This window comes from Salvelinus sp. IW2-2015, linkage group LG27 (genome assembly GCF_002910315.2).
Source record: "Salvelinus sp. IW2-2015 linkage group LG27, ASM291031v2, whole genome shotgun sequence".
Classification (NCBI taxonomy): Eukaryota; Metazoa; Chordata; class Actinopteri; order Salmoniformes; family Salmonidae; genus Salvelinus; species Salvelinus sp. IW2-2015.
In genome coordinates this window covers 9,304,532-9,325,879 of record NC_036867.1, presented here as the reverse complement: position 1 = coordinate 9,325,879, position 21,348 = coordinate 9,304,532, and the positions used below count along the sequence as shown (strand labels likewise).

Here is a 21,348-nt window from a genome sequence, read left to right as displayed (position 1 = left end):
TGACAATAACCAATTACCCACAAACGCATAATGCCTATGCTGCCTTAAATATGGCTCCCAATCAGAGACAAATGAAAGACAGCTGTCTCTGATTGACCACTCAGGCAACCATAGACATACCTAGACACATTCACTAAACACAAACCCCATACACTAAACCCAACACCCCCTTTTCCATATAACCACCCAAGACGAGACAAAACACAAACATTCCCATGTCACACCCTGACCTAACTAAAATAATAAAGAAAACAAAGAATACTAAGGCCAGGGCGTGACAGTACCCCCCCCCCCAAAGGTGCGGACTCCGGCCGCAAAACCTAACACAGAAGGAGGGTCCGGGTGGGCCTTCCTATGGCGGCGGCTCGGGTGCGGGACGTGACCCCCACTCCACCATTGTCAATACCAGCTTTGGTGTCTCTGGTAGATCCTGGCTGACTGCGGTCTGGCAGCTGGCGGCTGCGGCTCTGGCAGATCCTGGCTGGCTGGCGGCTCTGGCAGATCCTGGCTGGCTGGCGCTCTGGCAGATCCTGGCTGGCTGGCGGCTCTGGCAGATCCTGGCTGGCTGGCGCGCTCTGGCAGATCCTGGCTGGCTGGCGGCTCTGGCAGATCCTGGCTGGCTGGCGGCTCTGGCAGATCCTGGCTGGCTGGCGACTCTGGCTGCTCCTGGCTGGCTGGCGACTCTGGCTGCTCCTGGCTGGCTGGCGACTCTGGCTGCTCCTGGCTGGCTGGCGACTCTGGCTGCTCCTGGCTGGCTGGCGACTCTGGTGGCTCATGGCGGCTGCGACTCTGGCTGCTCATGGCTGGCTGCATCTGGCTGCTCATGGCTGGCTGGCGACTCTGGCTGCTCATGGCTGGCTGGCGACTCTGGTGCTCATGGCTGGCTGGCGACTCTGCTGCTCATGCTGGCTGGCGACTCTGGCTGCTCATGGCTGGCTGGCGACTCTGGCTGCTCATGGCTGGCTGGCGACTCTGGCTGCTCATGGCTGGCTGGCGACTCTGGCTGCTCATGGCTTGGCGTGGCAGCTCTGAAGGCTCAGGACGAGACGGGCGGCTCTGAAGGCTCAGGACAGACGGGCGGCTCTGAAGGCTCAGGCAGACGGGCGGGCTCAGAAGGCTCAGGAGCAGACGGGCGGCTCAGAAGGCTCAGGGCAGACGGGCGGCTCAGAAGGCTCAGGGCAGACGGGAGGTCAAGGCTCAGGGTCAGCACGGTGCCGGCTCACGACTGGCGTGGTGGGCAACGGGCGCGGTACAGACTAGGCGGTTGGAGCGTAAGACGGCAGCACTCTGGCCCGCTGAGACGCACTGTAGGCCTGGTGTGCGTGTGGTGGCCGAGAACATGGTGAAGGTGAGGGCTCGGCGACACTCATCTCAGGCGGCGAATTGAGTGGCGGGAGAGGAAAACAGGGCATACTGGACCCGTGGATACCGCACAATAAGGCTAGGCGTACCTGGGTGCCGGAACTGGGTATTGGTATCAGCGTGGACCTGTGGGTAACACGCATCTCAGGGCTAGTGCGGGAGAAGGAACCAGGACCATACCTGGACCCTGGAAGACTCCCATTAGTGGCCTAGTTGCGTGTGCGTGAATCACTGGTGCGCTCGGACCAACTTGGTTTGTGTGCAGGACTAGGGAGGCGTACAGGAGGCCTGGTTCGTGGGACTGTCATTCCCAGACGGTTAGCACGCACCTCAGGACGAGCATGGAGAGCTGACTCAGGTAACATCACTTCCCGCACACGCTCTGTCGGGTGGATTTTGTGCCTCACGCACCAACATAGCAGCTCCCTCATTTCACTCTCCTCCAAACTCCCCAATAAATCCTTAACAGTCTCTGTATCATTCCCATTGCTCACCTCCAAWATCAGCCCGACTGGCTCAGGTTCTTTCTTAGGGTCCTCACGGGTAGCACGGGAAGTTGACGCAGATCTCCTATCTGAACTCGCCACACTCCCCATGAGCCCCTCCCCAAGAAATTTTTGGCGTTTCCTCGAGGGCTTCCTACCGCGCCGTCGTGCTCCTTTCTCCAACTCCATAATCCTGTAACCCTCCTCGCACTGCWCCAGCGAATCCCAYGCAGGCTCCGGCACTTTCTCTGGATCGCACGCCCACCTGTCTATCTCTTCCCAGGTTGTTCTCCACTCATCCTTTTCCCGGGTCCATTCCTCCACAAATCGCTGTTCCCTCCTTTCACGCTGCTTGGTCCTGGTTTGGTGGGTAATTCTGTCACGATCGTCTTGACTTGGAAGAGAGGACCAAAACGCAGCGTGTGAAAAATACATTCTCCTTTATTAGAGAGACGAACAACGAACGAAACAAAACAACAAACTGACGACCGTGAAGCTATATAAACAAATGGTGCTGACACTGACCACTACACAATGACATAGACAATTACCCACAAACGCATAATGCCTATGGCTGCCTTAAATATGGCTCCCAATCAGAGACAAATGAAAGACAGCTGTCTCTGATTGAGAACCACTCAGGCAACCATAGACATACCTAGACACATTCACTAAACACAACCCCATACACTAAACCCAACACCCCCTTTTCGATATAACCACCCAGGACGAGACAAAACACAAACATTCCCTATGTCACACCCTGACCTAACTAAAATAATAAAGAAAACAAAGAATACTAAGGCCAGGGCGTGACACTAACATTGCATAGCTTCAAAGCATGGTGGTTAAAACTAATTTTTATCAAGGATGGTCAGTCCTTGCAACCACAGGTCTGTCTATGAATAAGCCTATTAGAGTCATCACATTTCTACAGAAAGCTGTTTACCAAAAAAGTGGTTGGTTATTGTTTGAATCACAGATTGCATTTCAATCAACTGTGGAAGTGAGCCAGAACATTTATCAGTTGTGTGCTTTCACGACTTCATACACACCCTGCCACTCCTAGGTAATCTGACTTCCTTGTTGCTCAATCTATTTTCCAGTGAATTCGTAAAATATTAACCATTGATAATAAAACCCAGCTTTCCAATGAACACAAGTGACACCCAGGCAGCGTTTAGACACCCAGCCCAATTCTCATCTTTTATTCACTAATTGGTCTTTTCATGAATTACATCAATTATTTTTCAGAGCTGATCTGATTGGCCAAAATACCAATAAGTGAAAAAAAAGATCAGAATTGGGCTGCTTGTCTAAACGCAGCCATAATGCTCCTTTCAAAATGCATTATTACATCGTGAAGTGAGCCAGAACTACATCACATCAATCTATTTTCCAGTGAGGTCATACAATGTTAATCATTGATTGGGAGAGTATCACTCTCCTCAGGCAACAATATTTTTTTCATTTTGAGTTGGAAAATTAAAATATGCTTTAACTGAACAACTTTATATATAAGGGTGTTTTCACACAAGTTTGTTTGCTATACAGTAGTTCGAATCAGAGTTGGATTATTTGTCACGTATTTTTTTCATTTGGTCTGGTTGGCTTCACGTTGTCAAATGTCAAACAAATTAAATGCCTAAACAATACCACGTATTTTAATGTGAGTAATTTATTTATTGGACAAAAATGCTCACGTTAAATCCATATTTGATCCGGAGGTGAGTATTACTTGTGTCCCAATCTTCATATTACTTCAGCAATAGCAGCTGTAATAACTGCTATGTGCAGTGAATAGAGGAGACCCTTATCTGCATCAGATATCAAGTTATGGTACTGTGTGCTGCATTTCATGAAATACTCAGTCAAACGTCCAATAATACTGTGCGCCTTTGGTTATTTTCCTTAGTTTGGACTACGTTTTCCCCTGCAGCGAACTGCACCACCAACCTTTTTTTGCGCAAACCATGGTGCATGTTTGGCGCACACCTGAGTGTGGATAAAGTGTTCACACCTGTCCAAACAAACCTAATTTAAACTCCAAACAAACTAGGTGCAATGGCCGCCTAATTTAACAACATGATTGCATCAAAAGACATGTGCCATGAGTGGAAATGATCATTTCAGAGACATGTATAGATTGTTATTTCTGTAGTTGGCTCTTTGTAAGACCTTATAGTATTCATCTTTTGATGAACAAGAATCTCTTGGGTTGGGGGTTCTTGTTTGTGCTTCAATGTGATGAATTAAACAATTAGGCCTAAGCTGTGAGTTTTGCTGTGCTCATTGGGACATGACTTGCTACAACTAGAACTCTAAAGGTAATCAATACAGAACAAACTGAGTGGATTTGGTTCAATCTGGTGTATTGTGAAAGCTCAGCAGAGTGTGATTCTATTGCCTCCAGGAAGTACATGCAGTATATACTTCTTGATTATGCCGATGCTTCAGATTCCCTTCCTTCAAATGAAATCACAGCAAACCACTGATTGTGGCTCGTATAGAGCACCCTTGTCGTGCTGAGACACGATTTCCATTCAGAATAACTGTAAGCACCATTAAGAAACGCATGGTTTTATTGAAACATATAGTGCAGTATTGCATTTAAAGGGGCAATCTGCAGGTGCATTATCCATTTTTGGACTTCTGAATTCATTAAATGTACCCTGAATTCATTAAATGTAACTTATAAATGCCTCATGAGCTTAGTTCAACTGTCGTACCCCATCAGATCCCAAATTATAAGCTTGTTTCACTCCAATATTTGTAAACAATGTTTGCCTTCAGAAAGTATTCAAACCCTTTGATGTTTCTTTGTTGTGTTACAGCCTGAATTTAAAATTGATTACATTGAGATTTTATGTCACTGGCCTATACACAATTAATACATTTTAAGCTGAAATGTCTTGAGTCAATAAGTATTCAATTTCAACCACTTTCTTATGGCAAGCCTAAATAAGTTCAGGATAAAAAATGTGCTTAATCGAAATTCTATCAAATTCTAAATGAAAATGAAACAAACCTAAAAAGTAAGTTCTGTTGCCATTGTCAACCCTGTAAAAATAGCCTACATAAAGCCAACAAATAAAAACAATGCAGCATGCAGGTAGAAAATATCCTGCTGAAATAAATATCCTATAAATCACATTGGCTACGCATGGCCTGTCTGCAACGAACATGAATCAACTCCAGCTAGAAAACCTGCAACATTGTATAGAATATTCTGGACCCTCAGAGTTTCCAGGGCCTGTGAGCTCAAGACAGACACAGCTATAGGCTATTTGCACAAGGGATAAGGGCATCAGGTAGGTCTATTTTATGACGTTTCCACTGGATCAGAGCATGACATTTTTCCCTATCATGCTGAATGGTTATCAGAAGGGAGAGAGCTGGAAAGATTTTCAAATACATTGAGGAACAATTGTCATTCTCAATGGATGTAAAAACATTTTGTCAATCAGGAAGATCCAATGTCATCTTGGTAAGCAACTCCAGTGTAGATTTGGCCCTGTGCTTTAGGTTATTGTCCTGCTGAATGGTGAATTCGTCTCCCAGTGTCTGTTGGAAAGCAGACTGAAACAGCTTCTCATCTAGGCTTTTGCCTATGCTTAGCTCTATTCCCTTTTTTTATCCTAAAAAACTCCCTAGTCCTTGCTGATGACAAACATACCCACAACATGATGCAGCCACCACCATGCTTGAAAAAAAATTGTGTTATTCAGTGATGTGTTGGATTTGCCCGAAACATAACGTTTTTGTTTCAGGACAAAGCTAATTTCATTTTTTGCAGTTTTACTCTAGTACTGTATTTTTAACAGGATGCATGTTTAAAAAAAAAAAAAATCTTCTGTATAGGCTTCCTTCTTTTCACTCTGTCATTTAGGTTAGTGTTGTGGAGTAACTACAATGTTGATTCATCCTGTAACTGTTCCATCCTCTCCTATTATAGCCATTAAACTCTGTAAATGTTTTAAAAAGTCACCATTGGCCTCATGGTAAAATCCTTGAGCGGTTTCCTTCCTCTCCGGCAACTTAGTTAGAAAGGACGCCTTTATCTTTGTAGTGACTGGGTGTATTGATGCACCATTCAAAGTGTATTTCATAACTTCACCATGCTCAAAGGGATATTCAATGTCTGCAATAGGTGCCCTTCTTTGCTAGACATTGGAAAACCTCCCTGGTCTTTGTGGTTGAATCGGTGTTTGAAATTCAGTGCTCGACTTAGGGACCTTACAGATCATTGTATGTGTGGGGTACAGAGATGAGGTAGTCATTTAAAAAAAATCATGTTAAACACAGAGTGAGGCCATGCAACTTATGTGACTTGAAAAGATCTAACCCTTTTTTTCAATTTTTGCCTAAAATGACATACCCAAATCTAACTGCCTGTATCAAGGATATGCATATTCTTGATATCATTTTAAAGGAAACACTGAAGTTAGATCTGGTAAAATATAATACAAACAAAAAAGCATGTGTTTTCAAATGTGTTTTTTTTAATCATCTTTGAAATGCAAGAGAAAGGCCATAATATAATATTGCAGTTTAGGCACACTTTAGATTTTGGCCACTAGATAGCAGCAGTGTGTGTGCAAAGTTTCAGATTGATCCAATGAAACATACCCATACTGTACAATATTTTGTATCAAGTCTGCCCAAATGTGCCAAATTGGTCAATTGATACATAACTATAGGAGAACATACGAAGATTATATGGTAATACAACATTTTAAGAATGTCATACATGATGGATCATTAGCTTATACACTAACTTTCACACATCTACTGTAGATGGCCGGATGGGGTGGGTGTGGAGCCATAGACAGCAGGAGTTCAAACAAAGTTCCTACATTTGAATATAAAAATGGATTTTATCAAACAAAACTATGCTGCATTTTGATCTCTGGGACCCTCAGGATAACAAATCAGAGCAAGATTACTGAATGTAAGTACATTATTTACCTGATAATTGTTTTGTTGTTTCACTGTAATAGCTACTGAAAATTGAACAGTACAGTTAGATTAACAAGAATTTAAGCTTTCTGCCCAAATAAGACATGTCTATGTCCCGGGAAATGTTCTTGTTACTTACAATGTCATGCTAATCACATTAGCCCACGTTAGCTCAACCGTCCCGGTATAGGAACACTGATCACGTAGAGGTTAACCACATGACAACTAACTAATTTGACATATGAAGACATTATTATAAATTAAATGAAACTGTGCCATGAAAATGTGCATATGAAAACCATAACTGGCATGCAGATCGGTATAAATTGTAAGATAAATTGCCATTCCACACTAGAATGGTTGCCGACTCCTCGTGTAGCCTATACCAGCAACTTCCGGAGAGTAACGGCAGAATCTGCAAAAGCCAGCAGGAGCGAGAGGAGGATGGTCAGGTCAGGTTAAGCTTTTTTCTTCTGGTTTTCATTATTTCTGGCTTCCTCTTGAGTCAATTGTCTTATTTCATCAAACAGTGTGCTTAAATCATCAGACTCTCAATACCTAAACAGTACCAGTCAAACGTTTGGACACACCTACTCATTCATTATTTTTACTGTTTTCTACATTGTAGAATAATAGTGAAGATATCAAAACTATGAAATAACACATACGGAACCATGTAGTAACCAAAGGAGTGTTAAACAAATCAATATATATTTTAGATTCTTAAAAGTATCCACCCTTTGCCTTGATGACAGCTTTACACACTCTTGGCATTCTCTCAAACAGCTTCATGAGGAATGCTTTACTAACAATCTTGAAGGAGTTCCCACATATGCTGAGCACTTGTTTGCTCCAACTCATCCCAAACCATCTCAATTGGGTTGAGGTGTCACGCCCTGGCCTTAGTATTCTTTGTTTTCTTAATTATTTTGGTTAGGTCAGGGTGTGACATGGGGAATGTATGTGGTTTTTGTAGTGTCTAGGGTGGTTGTAAGGTTTAGGGCACAGGTGTCAAACTCATTCCACGGAGGGCCGAGTGTCTGCGGGTTTTCGCTCCTCCCTTGTACTTGATTGATGAATTAACATCACTAATTAGTTAGGAACTCCCCACACCTGGTTGTCTAGGGCTTTATTGAAAGGAAAAACCAAAAACCTGCAGACACTAGGCCCTCCGTGGAATGAGTTTGACACCCCTGGTTTAGGGGGTTTATTAGAGTAGTTGGGTTTATGTTTAGTATAGTAGTCTAGCTGTGTCTATGGTTGAGTGTAGGTATCTAGGAAAGTCTATGGTTGCCTGAATTGGGTCTCAATTAGAGACAGCTGGTTATTGTTGCCTCTGATTGGGAGCCATATTTAAGGCAACCATAGGCTTTAGCTGGTTGTGGGGAATTGTCTATGTTGAACGTTTGTAGCCTGTGTGTGTGCACTACGTTTTTAGCTTCACGGTCGTTTGTTGGTTTTGTATAGTTTGTAATAGTGTTTCGTTTCATGTTCATCTTCGTAGTAAAAAATAAAAGAAGATGGCTTATTTTCCACATGCTGCGTTTTGGTCCGTCTCTCCTCCACACGATCGTGACAGAATTCCCCACCAACATCGGATCAAGCAGCGTGTGCAACAACAACAGGACCCACCTACACAGGACTATTGGAATTGGGAGGAAATTCTGGACCGCGAAGTACCAGGAGAATATAACCGCCCCAAAGCTGAGCTGGAGGCAGCGAAAGCAGAGAGGCGGAGATATGAGGAGGCACCAAGGAAACAAGGCTGGAAGCCCGTAAGTCAAACCCAAAAATTTCTTGGGGGGGGGCTCTCGGGTAGTTTAGTTGGGTCAGTCGGGAGACGTGAGCCAACTCCTCCTGCTTACCGTAAGGAGCCGGTGAGGGCGGATTTGGAGGAGAGTGACGCAGAGACAGTAAAGGAGTTAATGGAGAAATTGGAGGAGAGAGTTATGAGGGATGTATTGGTTTGGTGCATGAGCCACGGCATCCGTCCGAATGAACGTGTTGGTGATTTAATGTCACCGGGAACAGCTCTCCATACTCGTCCTGAGGTGCGTGCTAGCCGTCTGGTTAAGACAGTGCCTACAGCACGCACAAAGCCTCCTGTGCGTCTCCAGAGTGCTGTGCGTCCTGTTACTGCTCCTCGCACTAGCCCTGTGGTGTGTGTTCCCAGCCCAGTACCACCAGTGCTGACACCACGCACCAGGCTTCCAGTGCGTATCCAGAGCCCTGTTCCTCCTCCACGCACTCTCCCTGTGGTGCGTGTCTCCAGCCCAGTGCCTCCAGTCCCGGCACCACGCACCAAGCCTCCTGTGCGTCTCCAGAGCCCTATACGCACTGATCCTTCTCCCCGCACTCGTCCTGAGGTGCGTGCCCTCAGCCCGGTACCACCAGTTCTGGTACCACGCACCAGTCCTATAGTGCGCCTTGAGAACTCAGTGTGCCCTGTTGTTGTTCCCCGCACTAGCCTGAAGGTGCGTGTCCTTAGCCCGGTACCTCCAGTTCCGGCACCACGCACCAGGCCTACAGTGCGTCTCAGCCGGCCAGAGTCTGCCGTCTGCCAAGCGGCGCCTGAACTGCCCGTCTGCCAAGCGGCGCCTGAACTGCCCGTCTGCCAAGCGGCGCCTGAACTGCCCGTCTGCCAAGCGGCCGCCTGAAACTGCCCGTCTGCCACAACGGCGCCTGAACTGCCCGTCTGCCCAACGCCGTCTGAACTGTCCGTCTGCCAAGCGCCGCATAAACTGCCCGTCTGTATTGAGCCTTCAAAGCCGCCCGTCCTGCATGAGCCTGCAAAGCCGCCCGTCTGCCAATGAAAGCCTACCAGAGCCGATTCCGCCAGACCGGGATCAGCCAGAGCTTCCGCAGACCGGATCAGCCAGAGCTTCCGCCAGAGCCGGATCAGCCAGAGCCTTCCGCCAGAACCGGATCAGCCAGAGCCTTCCGCCAGACCGGATCAGCCAGAGCCTTCCGCCAGACGCGGATCAGCCAGAGCCTTCCGCCAGACCGGATCAGCCAGAGCCTTCCGCCAGACCGGATCAGCCAGAGCCTTCCGCCAGACGGATCAGCCAGAGCCGTCGCCGCATGACCAGCCAGAGCCGTCAGCGAGCCATGACCAGCCAGAGCCGTCAGCGAGCCATGACGCAGCCAAGGCCGTCAGCGAGCCATGACCAGCCAGAGCCGTCAGCGAGCCATGACCAGCCAGAGCCGTCAGCGAGCCATGACAGCCAGAGCCGCCAACCAGACAGGATCTGCCCAGAGCCGCCAACCAGACAGGATCTGCCAGAGCCCGCCAACCAGACAGGATCTGCCAGACCGCCACCAGACATGAGCGTCCAGAGCCGTCAGCCAGCCATGAGCAGCCAGATCCGTCAGCCGCCATGAGCAGCCAGATCCGTCAGCCAGCCATGAGCAGCCAGATCCGTCAGCCAGCCATGAGCAGCCAGCTCCGTCAGCCAGCCATGAGCAGCCAGCTCCGTCAGCCAGCCATGAGCAGCCAGATCCGTCAGCCAAGCCATGAGCAGCCAGATCCGTCAGCCAGCCATGAGCAGCCAGATCCGGTCAGCCAGCCATGAGCAGCCAGATCCGTCAGCCAGCCATGAGCAGCCAGATCCGTCAGCCAGCCATGAGCCGTCCAGCCAGGATCCGCCAGAGCCAGTCCAGCCAGGATCCGCCAGAAGCCGTCATCCAGCCAGGATCCGTCCTCAAGTCCGGAGCTGCCGTCCCTCAGTCCGGAGCTGCCCCTTATCCTGGTCTGCCCCATTATCCTGGTGCTGCCCTTATCCTGGGTGCTGCCGCCTTATCCTGTGCTGCCCCTTATCCTGGTGCTGCCCCTTAGTCTGTTGCTGCCAGCGGTGCTGCCTAGTCCGGTGCTGCCCCTTAGTCCGGTGCTGCCCCTTAGTCCGGTGCTGCCCCTTAGTCCGTGCCGCCCCTTAGTCGGTGCTGCCCCTTAATCCAGTGGGGTTAATGTGGAGGGTGGCCATTTTGGAGGAGGCTACGAAAGCGGGTAGTGACTATGGTGGGGTGGGGACCACGACCAGTGCCGGAGCCGCCGCCGTGGACGGACAGCCCACCCAGACCCTCCCCTAGACTTTGTGCTGGTGCGCCCGGAGTTCGCACCTTAAGGGGGGGTTATGTCACGCCCTGCCTTAGTATTCTTTGTTTTAAATTATTTTTGTTAGGTTCAGGGTGTGACATGGGGAATGTATGTGGTTTTTGTAGTGTCTAGGGTGGTTGTAAGGTTTAGGGGGTTTATTAGAGTAGTTGGGTTTATGTTTAGTATAGTAGTCTAGCTGTGTCTATGGTTGAGTGTAGGTATCTAGGAAAGTCTATGGTTGCCTGAATTGGGTCTCAATTAGAGACAGCTGGTTATTGTTGRCTCTGATTGGGAGCCATATTTAAGGCAACCATAGGCTTTAGCTGMTTGTGGGGAATTGTCTATGTTGAACGTTTGTAGCCTGTGTGTGTGCACTACGTTTWTAGCTTCACGGTCGTTTGTTGGTTTTGTATAGTTTGTAATAGTGTTTCGTTTCATGTTCATCTTCGTAGTAAAAAATAAAAGAAGATGGCTTATTTTCCACATGCTGCGTTTTGGTCCGTCTCTCCTCCACACGATCGTGACATGAGGTTGGGTGATTGTGGAGGCCAGGTCATCTTATGCAGCACTCCATCACTCTCCTTCTTGGTCAAATAGCCCTTACACAGCCTGGAGGTGTGTTTTGGGTCATTGTCCTGTTGAAAAACAAATTATAGTCCCACTAAGTGCAAACCAGATGGAATGGCATATCGCTGCAGAATGCTGTGGTAGCCATGCTGGTTAAGTGTGACTTGAATTCTAAATAAATCACCCGACAATGTCACCAGCAAAGCACCATCACACCTCCTCCTTTGCTTCACGGTGGGAACCACACATGCGGAGATCATCCGTTCACCTACTCTGCGTCTCACAAAGACACCATTTTTGAAACCAGAAATCTCAAATTTGAACTCATCAGAACAAAGGAGAGATTTCCACCAGTCTAATGTCCATTGCTCGTGTTTTTTGGCCCAAGGAAGTCTCTTCTTCTTATTGATGTCCTTTAGTAGTGGTTTCTTTGCAGCAATTCCACAATGAAGGCCTGATTCATGCAGTCTCCTCTGAACAGTTTGATGTTGAGATGTGTCTATTACTTGAACTCTGTGAAGCACTTATTTGGGGTGCAATTTCTGAGGTGCAATTAACTCTTAATGAATTTATCCTCTGCAGCAGAGGTCATTCTGGGTCTTCCTTTCTTGTGGTGGTCCTCATGAGAGTCAGTTTCATCATAGCGCTTGATGGTTTTTGCAACTGCACTTGAAGAAACTTTTAAAGTTCTTGAAATTTTCCCGGTTAGACTGCATGAATCAGGCCTTCATGGTGGAATTGCTGCGAAGAAACCACTAATAAAGGACACCAATAAGAAGAAGATGTCTTCACTATTATTCCACAATGTAGAAAATAGTCAAAACAAAGAAACCCTTGAATGAGTAGGTGTGTCTAAACTTTTGACTGGTACTGTGTTGTATGTGTGTGTGCAATATATACAGTTGAAGTCGGAAATTTACATACACTTAGGTTGGAGTCATTAAAACTCGTTTTACAACCACTCCACAAATTTCTTGTTAACAAACTATAGTTTTGGAAAGTCGGTTAGGACATCTACTTTGTGCATGGCACAAGTAAAATTTCAAAAAACAATGTCATGGCTTTAGAAGCTTCTGATAGGCTAATTTATATAATTTGAGGCAATTGGAGGTGTACCTGTGGATGTATTAGTGCCTCTTTGCTTGACATGGGAAAATCAAAAGAAATCAGTCAAGACCAATTTCCAAATGCCTGAAAGTACCGCGTTCATCTGTACAAACAATAGTACGCAAGTATAAACACCATGGGACCACGCAGCCGTCAAACCGCTCAGGAAGGAGACGCGTTCTGTCTCCTAGAGATGAACTTACTTTGGTGCGAAAAGTGCAAATCAATCCCAGAACAACAGCAACGGACCTTGTGAAGATTCTGGAGGAAACAGGTACAAAAGTATCTATATCCACAGTAAAACGAGTACTATATCGACATAACCTGATAGGCCGCTCAGCAAGGAAGAAGCCACTGCTCCAAATACGCCATAAAAAAAGCCAGAATACGCTTTGCAACTGCACATGGGGACAAAGATCATACTTTTTGGAGAAATGTCCTCTGGTCTGATGAAACAAAAATAGAACTGTTTGGCCATGATGACCATAGTTATGTTTGGAGGAAAAATGGGGAGGTTTGCAAGCCGAAGAACACCATCCCAACCATGAAGCACGGGGGTGGCAGCATCATGTTGTGGGGGTGCTTCACAAAATAGATGGCATCATGAGGGAGGAGCATTATGTGGATATATTGAAGCAACATCTCAAGACATCAGTCAGGGAGTTAAAGCTTGGTCGCAAATGGGTCTTCCAAATGGACAATGACCCCAAGCATACTTCCAAAGTTGTGGCAAAATGGCTTAAGGACAACAAAGTCAAGGTATTGGACTGGCCATCACAAAGCCTTGACCTCAATCCCATAGAAAATGTGTGGGCAGAACTGAAAAAACGTGTGCGAGCAAGGAGGCCTTCAAACCTGACTCAGTTACACCAGCTCTGTCAGGAGGAATGGGCCAAAATTCACCCAACTTACCGTGGGAAGCTTGTGGAAGGCTACCCGAAATTTGCCCTAAGTTAAACAATTTAAAGGCAATGCTACCAAATACTAATTGACTTGTATGTAAACTTCTGACCCACTGGGAATGTGATGAAAGAAAGAAAAGCTGAAATAAATAATTCTCTCTACTATCATTCTGACATTTCACATTCTTAAAATCAAGTGGTGATCCTAACTGACCTAAAACAGGGGATTTTTACTAGGATTAAATGTCAAGAATTGTGAAAACTGAATTTAAATGTATTTGGCTAAAGTGTATGTAAACTTCCGACTTCAACTGTGTATTGTGTGTGTGTTAATGGAACTATTTCTTGAGTTTGAGTTGGTTTTGTTAGGGTTCGTTCCTTACGTCCTTCTTTGTCAATCATTGGTTCATTGGTGAAATTAGCATTATGACAATATCTTTAATTAATTAAATCAATCAAAAATCTTTATTAATCCAATTGCAGACGGAAGTTGACAAACAGGAACATAGCACACATGTTTCTGAGTAAGTTCTGCATCAAACAAAAGGTCTCAAGTTGTATTATTAAACCGAAGTCCCGCCTTAGTGATGTCACTAACTAGTCATTACCTTTGTACTCCTGAGACCAAAACCCTATATAAACAATGGCTTTTAGTGTTATCTTAAATTTAGCAGTAAACGTCCGCTCCCCAAAGCTGATTTCTTGTGGAATGTTTGACTAGCCTTATCTCCTCCACTCCCCTGCAGAGCTCCTTCTTCACAGTCACACATTACTCAGAGGGGCCTCTTCATAATGAAATAGAGAGAGAACTAAAAACAATTGTGGAATACTAAACCTCTACAATGAATTTGTATTGTTAATCTGTAGTCTATGACCCTATACATGTAAGGAGGGAGGGGTCTTATAACCCCTCCCCTTCTATTTATATAACATAAGCATAATCAATTATTCTAATACATCAAACATTTGTACAGCCCCACTCATGACCCCTAGATGAATCCTGACAGTATCCTGTCGGAAGGAAGCAGGATGTTTTGACTATTCCTGATATCATGTATAGTGCCCCGTCTACTCAGATTCCTCAAATGTATATTACACACGTGTAATTGCACATTTTCCCTAATCATGTCTTTTTTACCCTTTTTCAGATGGAGGTTTTAGGGATATGTGATGTACTTGGTGTAATCACAGGCATAATTCCGCTGCTGAAACACGCTCCTACTTTGCCGTTTTGTCTGATCAGCTGTATGGCTGCGGCGTTGACAAGTCATTTAAATCTTCAAGATTGATGGTGATACGTGGTTTACAATTCATCTGCACTGCCTCAATATCCTCTCTCTCAATTGAGAAGTTACAGTAGCTCCTAACTAAGCTGCTAAAGTGAGTAATTCATAGGGTCTTTTAGTGCAGTCTAAGTAGATTACTGCTGGACTGTTTGGGATGCTCGTCACCTTCCCTCCCCTTTCTGTTCTGGGATTTAAACCTCTGGCTGGCCCACTATAATCCCAATGAAAATAGGTGGGCAAACTCTCATTGCCGGTCGCAGTGAAAAAAGTTACATTGAAAAATGCATTTTCTGCAAAAGGTGCAAAATATAAAAGGGAGTACAGTGTTTACGTTTATTCACCCTCCACTGCTCCCGCCCTCACAGCTGATCGGTGGCTCCAATTGGTTCAGCAGCGGTGTCTGTTAGGGATGTTACTGTATGACCTTACGACCTCAGACACTTTGGTCAGTGGAGGTCACAGTGCATCCAGGATCTGTGCTTATCAAAAGACCTTGAACTAACTCTCTCTCGCCAGGCTGATGCTGATGATGGGGGTGCTGTTCTGCTGCGGAGCGGGCTTCTTCATCCGTAGGCGCATGTACCCCTTGCCCCTCAGTGACGAGCCCGCCTTCAACGTCTCCTTCACCAGGCATCCCGTATCCACGCCAGGTCAGTAGACTAAGAGACACACGTGCCAACATCACACTGCACTTTATTTTCAAAAGTAATTTACACTTGCACTTTTGTTTTGGGGGTTTTATCCCTTAGATATTTGGGTTATAAATGGATTTAGTCTTAAGCCCTTAATGTGTACTTGTATGTGCAACTTTGTGCAATGTTGTTTTGTTGGTGGAATATGCTGATAGTAAGCCTGTTGTTTTGCCATGTCGAACAAGACAAATAGATCGATCAGCATTGGAATATCAGTTTTCTCAAATCCAATGAGGTTTCATTCTGATGAAGATGTCACTGAAGGAGACCGATTCGTAGTGCCAATTACCCCACTGAGCTATCTGCAGTGACAGCTTTACTGGCTTTCACAGTGCTACAGGTGATAATATACCTGTGTGCGTGCGCGTGACGTAGAGTAGGCCAGAAGGCTAAACTGAAAAACCTAACATCTATCAAATAAAAAGATGGCGGAGCCACAAGGGTGTTTATTTACATAGTGAATCCGGAAGAAAACCAACAGTACTGCCATCCAAAGTATACATTATGTGGACATCTTAAAAACAATGCTGCCCCATCAACAGCTCAATCCAAAATGGTCCCCCCCTGATTACCGTAGCGCTGGTCCTTACCCCAGCATACCCGGCGGAGATGGAGAGAGAGGAACAGAAACAAACAACAACACACTCATCTTGCTGTTGCTAGCTAATTTGTCCTGGGATAGAAACATTGAGTTGTTATTTTACCTGAAATGCACAAGGTCCTCTACTCTGACAATTAATCCACACATAAAACGGTCAACCTAATCGTTTCTAGTGATCTCTCCTCCTTCCAGGCTTTTTCTTCTCTTGACTTTATATTGCGATTGGCAACTTTCATAAATTAGGTACATTACCGCCACTGACCTCGTTCGTCTTTCAGTCACCCACGTGGGTATAACCAATGAGGACCTGCTTCTATACACCAATGAGGAGATGGGAGAGGCAGGACTTCCAGCGCGATCTTCTATTTTAGCCCTTGGCAACGCAGACGTTTGTTGGCGCGCGCGAGCAGTGTGGGTGAAATAATTGAATAACATAGATTTCTAAATGTATTTTGCAACGCTTGCGCACACGACGCGAGCAGTGTAGTCAGCCTGTAAGAGTACAAGGCCATTAAGGCCAGATCGTTCTTCAAGATGTTCATGGACGAGAGAGACAGAGAGAGAGACACAGAGAGACGGAGAGAGAGAGACACAGAGAGACGGAGAGAGAGAGACACAGAGAGACGGAGAGAGAGAGACACAGAGAGACGGAGAGAGAGACACAGAGAGACGGAGAGAGAGAGACAGATGGCTCCGAAAGCCTTTTGGAGTAGGTCTGTGGACTTTTCCATGTGAATATGGAAGTCATCAAAAATGTGAATGTTATCTGCCATGACTACAAGGTCCGATAGGAATTCAGGGAAGGCCTGTAAACAGTAGCTCTAAAAAGTGATTGAGAATGCTGCATAGATTTCATGACTAGAAGCTCAAAAGACAAAAATGCATTAAGTTTCATTTTTTACATTTTATTGAAATTTGCTGTTGTCAATGGAATGCGTGGGGGATATGGTCACTATTGTAACCAGGAGGAGGTGCCTCATTTAACACAGTAAATGTATCAGGCTTGAGCCATGTTTGTCAGACCAATCACATCAAAGTTATGATCAGTGATTTGTTTATGACTGCCTTGGAAGTGAGGGATCTAACATTAAATAGTCCTAACATTAAGCAGGCAAGGCTTTGTCCTGTTTGTGGGGGAGTCCCAGAAAGAGGGACAGTTTTCTACAAATTCTATCTTTTGGGAGGGGCAGAAACCGTTTTCAACCAGCGATTGAGTTGTGCGAGTCTGCTGTAGAGCTCATCACTCCCCCTAACTGGGAGGAGGCCAGAGAAAATGTGTCGATACCAACCATTCTTTCTAGATAAGTTACATGCTGAAGTTATGTTGCGCTTGGTGACCTTTGACTGTTTCATCCTAACATTGTTGGTGTCAACGTGGATACCATCTACACTCATCAGTTTTAGCCTCAGCCAGCACCATCTTCAGATTAGAATTTACGTCGGTAGCCCTGCCCCCTCGTAAACAATGTATGATTGCTGGATGATTCTTTTTAAGTCTAATATATAGCAATGGAGATGCCAATGTCTAGGGTTTTCAATTTGTTAGACCTAATGGTGGGGGAGGCTCCAGCGGCTCATACTCTTTAACGGGTGGAGGAGAGACCTGCGAAGGCTCTGGCTTTGAGTCCGACACTGCTTAGTGGGGAAAACCGGTTGAAAGTTTCTATCGGCTGAATGAGCGACTCCGGTTGAGCATACCGAAAGCATTCCTTTCCAGAAGCCATGAGAAAGTTGTCCGGCTGCGGGGACTGTGCAGGGGGTTTAACACTACTACCTGTATTTACTGGTGGCACAGACGCTGTATCATCCTTTCCTACTCTTAAATTGCCCTTGTCTAACGATTGCGTCTGAAGCCGAGCTTGCATCTCGGCTATCCTCACCATAAGGTGATAGTTCTCCTGTATATTATGTGTACAGCGATTGCAATGAGAGGGCATAATGTAACTTAGCGTTCTTTTTTCCGGCCGGAGGAGGTCCTGCAGACCTATGTCCAGATAACGTGTCAGGGGTTTAAAAGGAGAATAAAAAATGTAGTGAGGACAAAACTAAGACCTTGGTAAACTTCTTAAAAAACGTTATTAAGAGTAAAAAGAAAACCTTTGGCAGGTAGCCAAGTAGCAACAAAAAATACAGCAGTACAGAGACAACACAGAAGTGTGTTGTGTCACCAGTTGTGTTTGTGTTCATTTAATCAGGCATAATTATGTTCATTTCATGTGCAGTGAAATAATTAAAATGGCTGCTGCTGAGATTATGTGCTGGATAACCAACAGAGATACACACACACACACACACACACACACCAGATACAACCACAACACACCACACACACACAAACACACAACACACACACACCACACACACACACACACACACACACACACACACACTTCACAGCACACACACACTCTAAATCCATGTAATGTATTTAGGCTAAATTAATGTGTATGGTTTTAGTTTCCAAGGCTGCTGATTGCGAACTCTGCAGCATGGGTTGGAGACAGACTGTTATTTTCGCCTAGTACTTCATTTCAATTCCCATGGCAACTTTACACATTGGTGTGTGTTCATGCTGCATAATGCATCGCAGAATGTTGCTGTTCACCAGGATACACACGCACATTTAAAATACTTTATTTGAATCCACCAATCAAATGTACATAAAAAAAGGATCTCAAGGGTACAGAAAGCACCTCCTCCTCCAAACAGCTAGGCTGCCCACGACAGCTGAAGCAGAGCAGTACCTAGACAACTGGTTTACCCTAGTCTTTGGCAGGCCCACAATCTGGAGACACGTGCACATGCGCACACACAAACACACACACACACACACTCTTAATTTACTAACCTTATGGGGACCAAACAATTGATTCACATTCAAAGTCCTATTTTCCCTTAAGCTAACCTTAACCCTGATTGTAACCCTAACCCATAAGCCTAAAATATACTTTTTCTTTGTGAGGACCGGTGAAAAGGCCCCACCTGTCTGAATTTTCCTTGTTTTACTATCCTTGTGAGTTCCTACATGGATAGTAAAAACTCCAAAAAACACACACTTGATGTCAGTGTTGTCTCTTAGTTGTGGGAACAGTGTGTTTGTCATGTGTTGCTTCCTGTGTCAGAATACAGTGGGGGCTGTGAGCTGTTTAGAAGGAGGCTGAAAGAGAAACTGCTGTCCTAGTGTCAGACCGTCTTTCTTTCAGAAGGCATTGTATATGATTGTGTATGTACCCTTGACTTATTCCACATTTTGTGTTATAGCCTGAATTAGAAATGGATTGAAGAGATTTTTCTCTCACCCATGTACACAAAATACCCCATAATGACAGTGAAAACATGTTTTTAGAAATGTTTGCTAATTTTATGAAATTAAATATAGAATATAAAATGTACATAAGGATTCACACCCCTGAGTCAATACATGTTAGAATCACCTTTGGCAGTGATTACAGCTGTGAGTCTTTCTGGGTAAGTCTCTAAGAGCGTTTCACACCTGGATTGTACAATATTTGCACATTATAAAAAAAAATCTTCAAGACCTGCCGTTTTCAAGTCTTGCCATAGATTTTCAAGCCGAATTTAAGTCAAAACTGTAACTAGGCCACTCAGGAACATTCAATGTCGTCTTGGTAAGCAACTACGGTGTCTATTTGGCCTCGTGGTTTAGGTTATTGTCCTGCTGAAAGGTGAATTTGTCTTCCAGTGTCTGTAGGAAAGCAAACCGAAGCATTTTATTTATTTTTTTGCCTGTGCTTAGCTCTATTCAGTTTATTTTCATCCTAAAAACTCCCAGTCCTTGCCAATGACAAGCATACTCATAACATGATGTAGATACCACCATGCTTGAAAATATGCAGTGGTACTCTGTGATGTGTTGTGTTAGATTTGCCCCAAACAACAATGTTTATTTAGGACATAAAGTTAATTTCTTTGCCACATTTTTAGAAGTTTTACTTTTAATGCCTTACTGCAAACAGGATCTGTGTTATGGTATATTTTTATTCTGTACAGGCTTCCTTTTCAGTCTGCCATTTAGGTTAAAACAGTTAGAGTTTAATGGCTGTGATAGGAGAAAACTGAGGATGGATCAACAACATTGTAGTTACTCCACAACACTGAAGTCACCATTGGCGTCATAGTGAAATCCCTGAGTGGTTTCCTTCCTCTCTGGGAACTGTGTTAGGAAGGACACCTGTATCTTTATAGTGACTTGGTGTATTGATACACCATCCAAAGTGTAATTATTAACTTCACCATGCTCAAAGAGATATACAATGTCTGCTTTTTTTATTACCCATCTACCAATAGGTTCCCTTTGCGAGACATTGGAAAACCTCCCTGGTCTTTGTGGTTGAATATGTGTTTCAAATGTACTGCTCAACTGAGAACCTTACAGATAATTGTATGTGTGGTGTACAGAGATGAGGTAGTCATTAAAAAATCATGTTAAATACTATTATTGCACATGGAGTGAGTCCATGCGATTTATTATGTGACCTGTTAAGCAAATGTTTTACTCCTGAACTTATTTAGGCTTGCCATAACAAAGGGGTTGAATACTTATTCACTCCAGACATTTCAGCTTTTAATTTTTAATGAATTTGTAAAAAATTCAAAAAATATAATCATTCCACTTTGACATTACAGGGTATTGTGTTAAGGCCAGTCACACACAATCTCAATTTAATCTATTTTAAATTCAGCCAGTAACACAACAAAACAAGTCAAGGGTTGTGAATTGTTAAAGGAATTTAATTCCTATATGTTTATCAATAAATTCAATTAAAACATTCTGCCCATACATAAGAATTTGTAAGATACTTATCAGCATTAAATGGACAGAAACCAGTCTCCAAATCAATCAATCAATAGCGTTTATTCTCGAGAGTACTGATCATAGTACAATTTACATCAGGTTATATAATAAAGATGATGTCATAGGTTTTAATGTCCTTCCTCCTCTCGGATACAATGGTAGTACAGTTAGCGTTCTCATCACTGTCTGCCACCTGTTAAATAATCTGCCACCAACCCAAGGTCTTTCCCCTCCCTGGGTAGACATATCATTCCAGCCTGTCTGAAGATAATTCCATTCTTTCTAACAAGGAACACATTACATTCAGCATTATGATTATAATAAGATTCATTCATACAGTAACATAGTAGTATTCTGTTTAGTTATAATTCTAAGTCAAATGTATACATATTTTAGTCATTTATTCATAAAAATCCCATAACATGAATACATTCTAAAGGCACATATACTGTAGGCAAAATGTCTTGGTAATGGTTTG

At 44.6% G+C, this 21,348-nt stretch overlaps 1 protein-coding gene across 1 annotated transcript in view; it reads left to right on the top strand.

The window, feature by feature from the left end:
• The window catches only part of LOC111953293 (VOPP1 WW domain binding protein), a 106,693-nt gene that overhangs the window by 78,257 nt on the left and 7,088 nt on the right, over nucleotides 1-21,348 (top strand). The window contains exon 4 of the mRNA XM_023972477.2: nucleotides 15,278-15,411. Within this exon, the coding sequence (XP_023828245.1) occupies nucleotides 15,278-15,411 (134 nt within the window). The remainder of the gene's footprint in view (nucleotides 1-15,277; nucleotides 15,412-21,348) is intronic.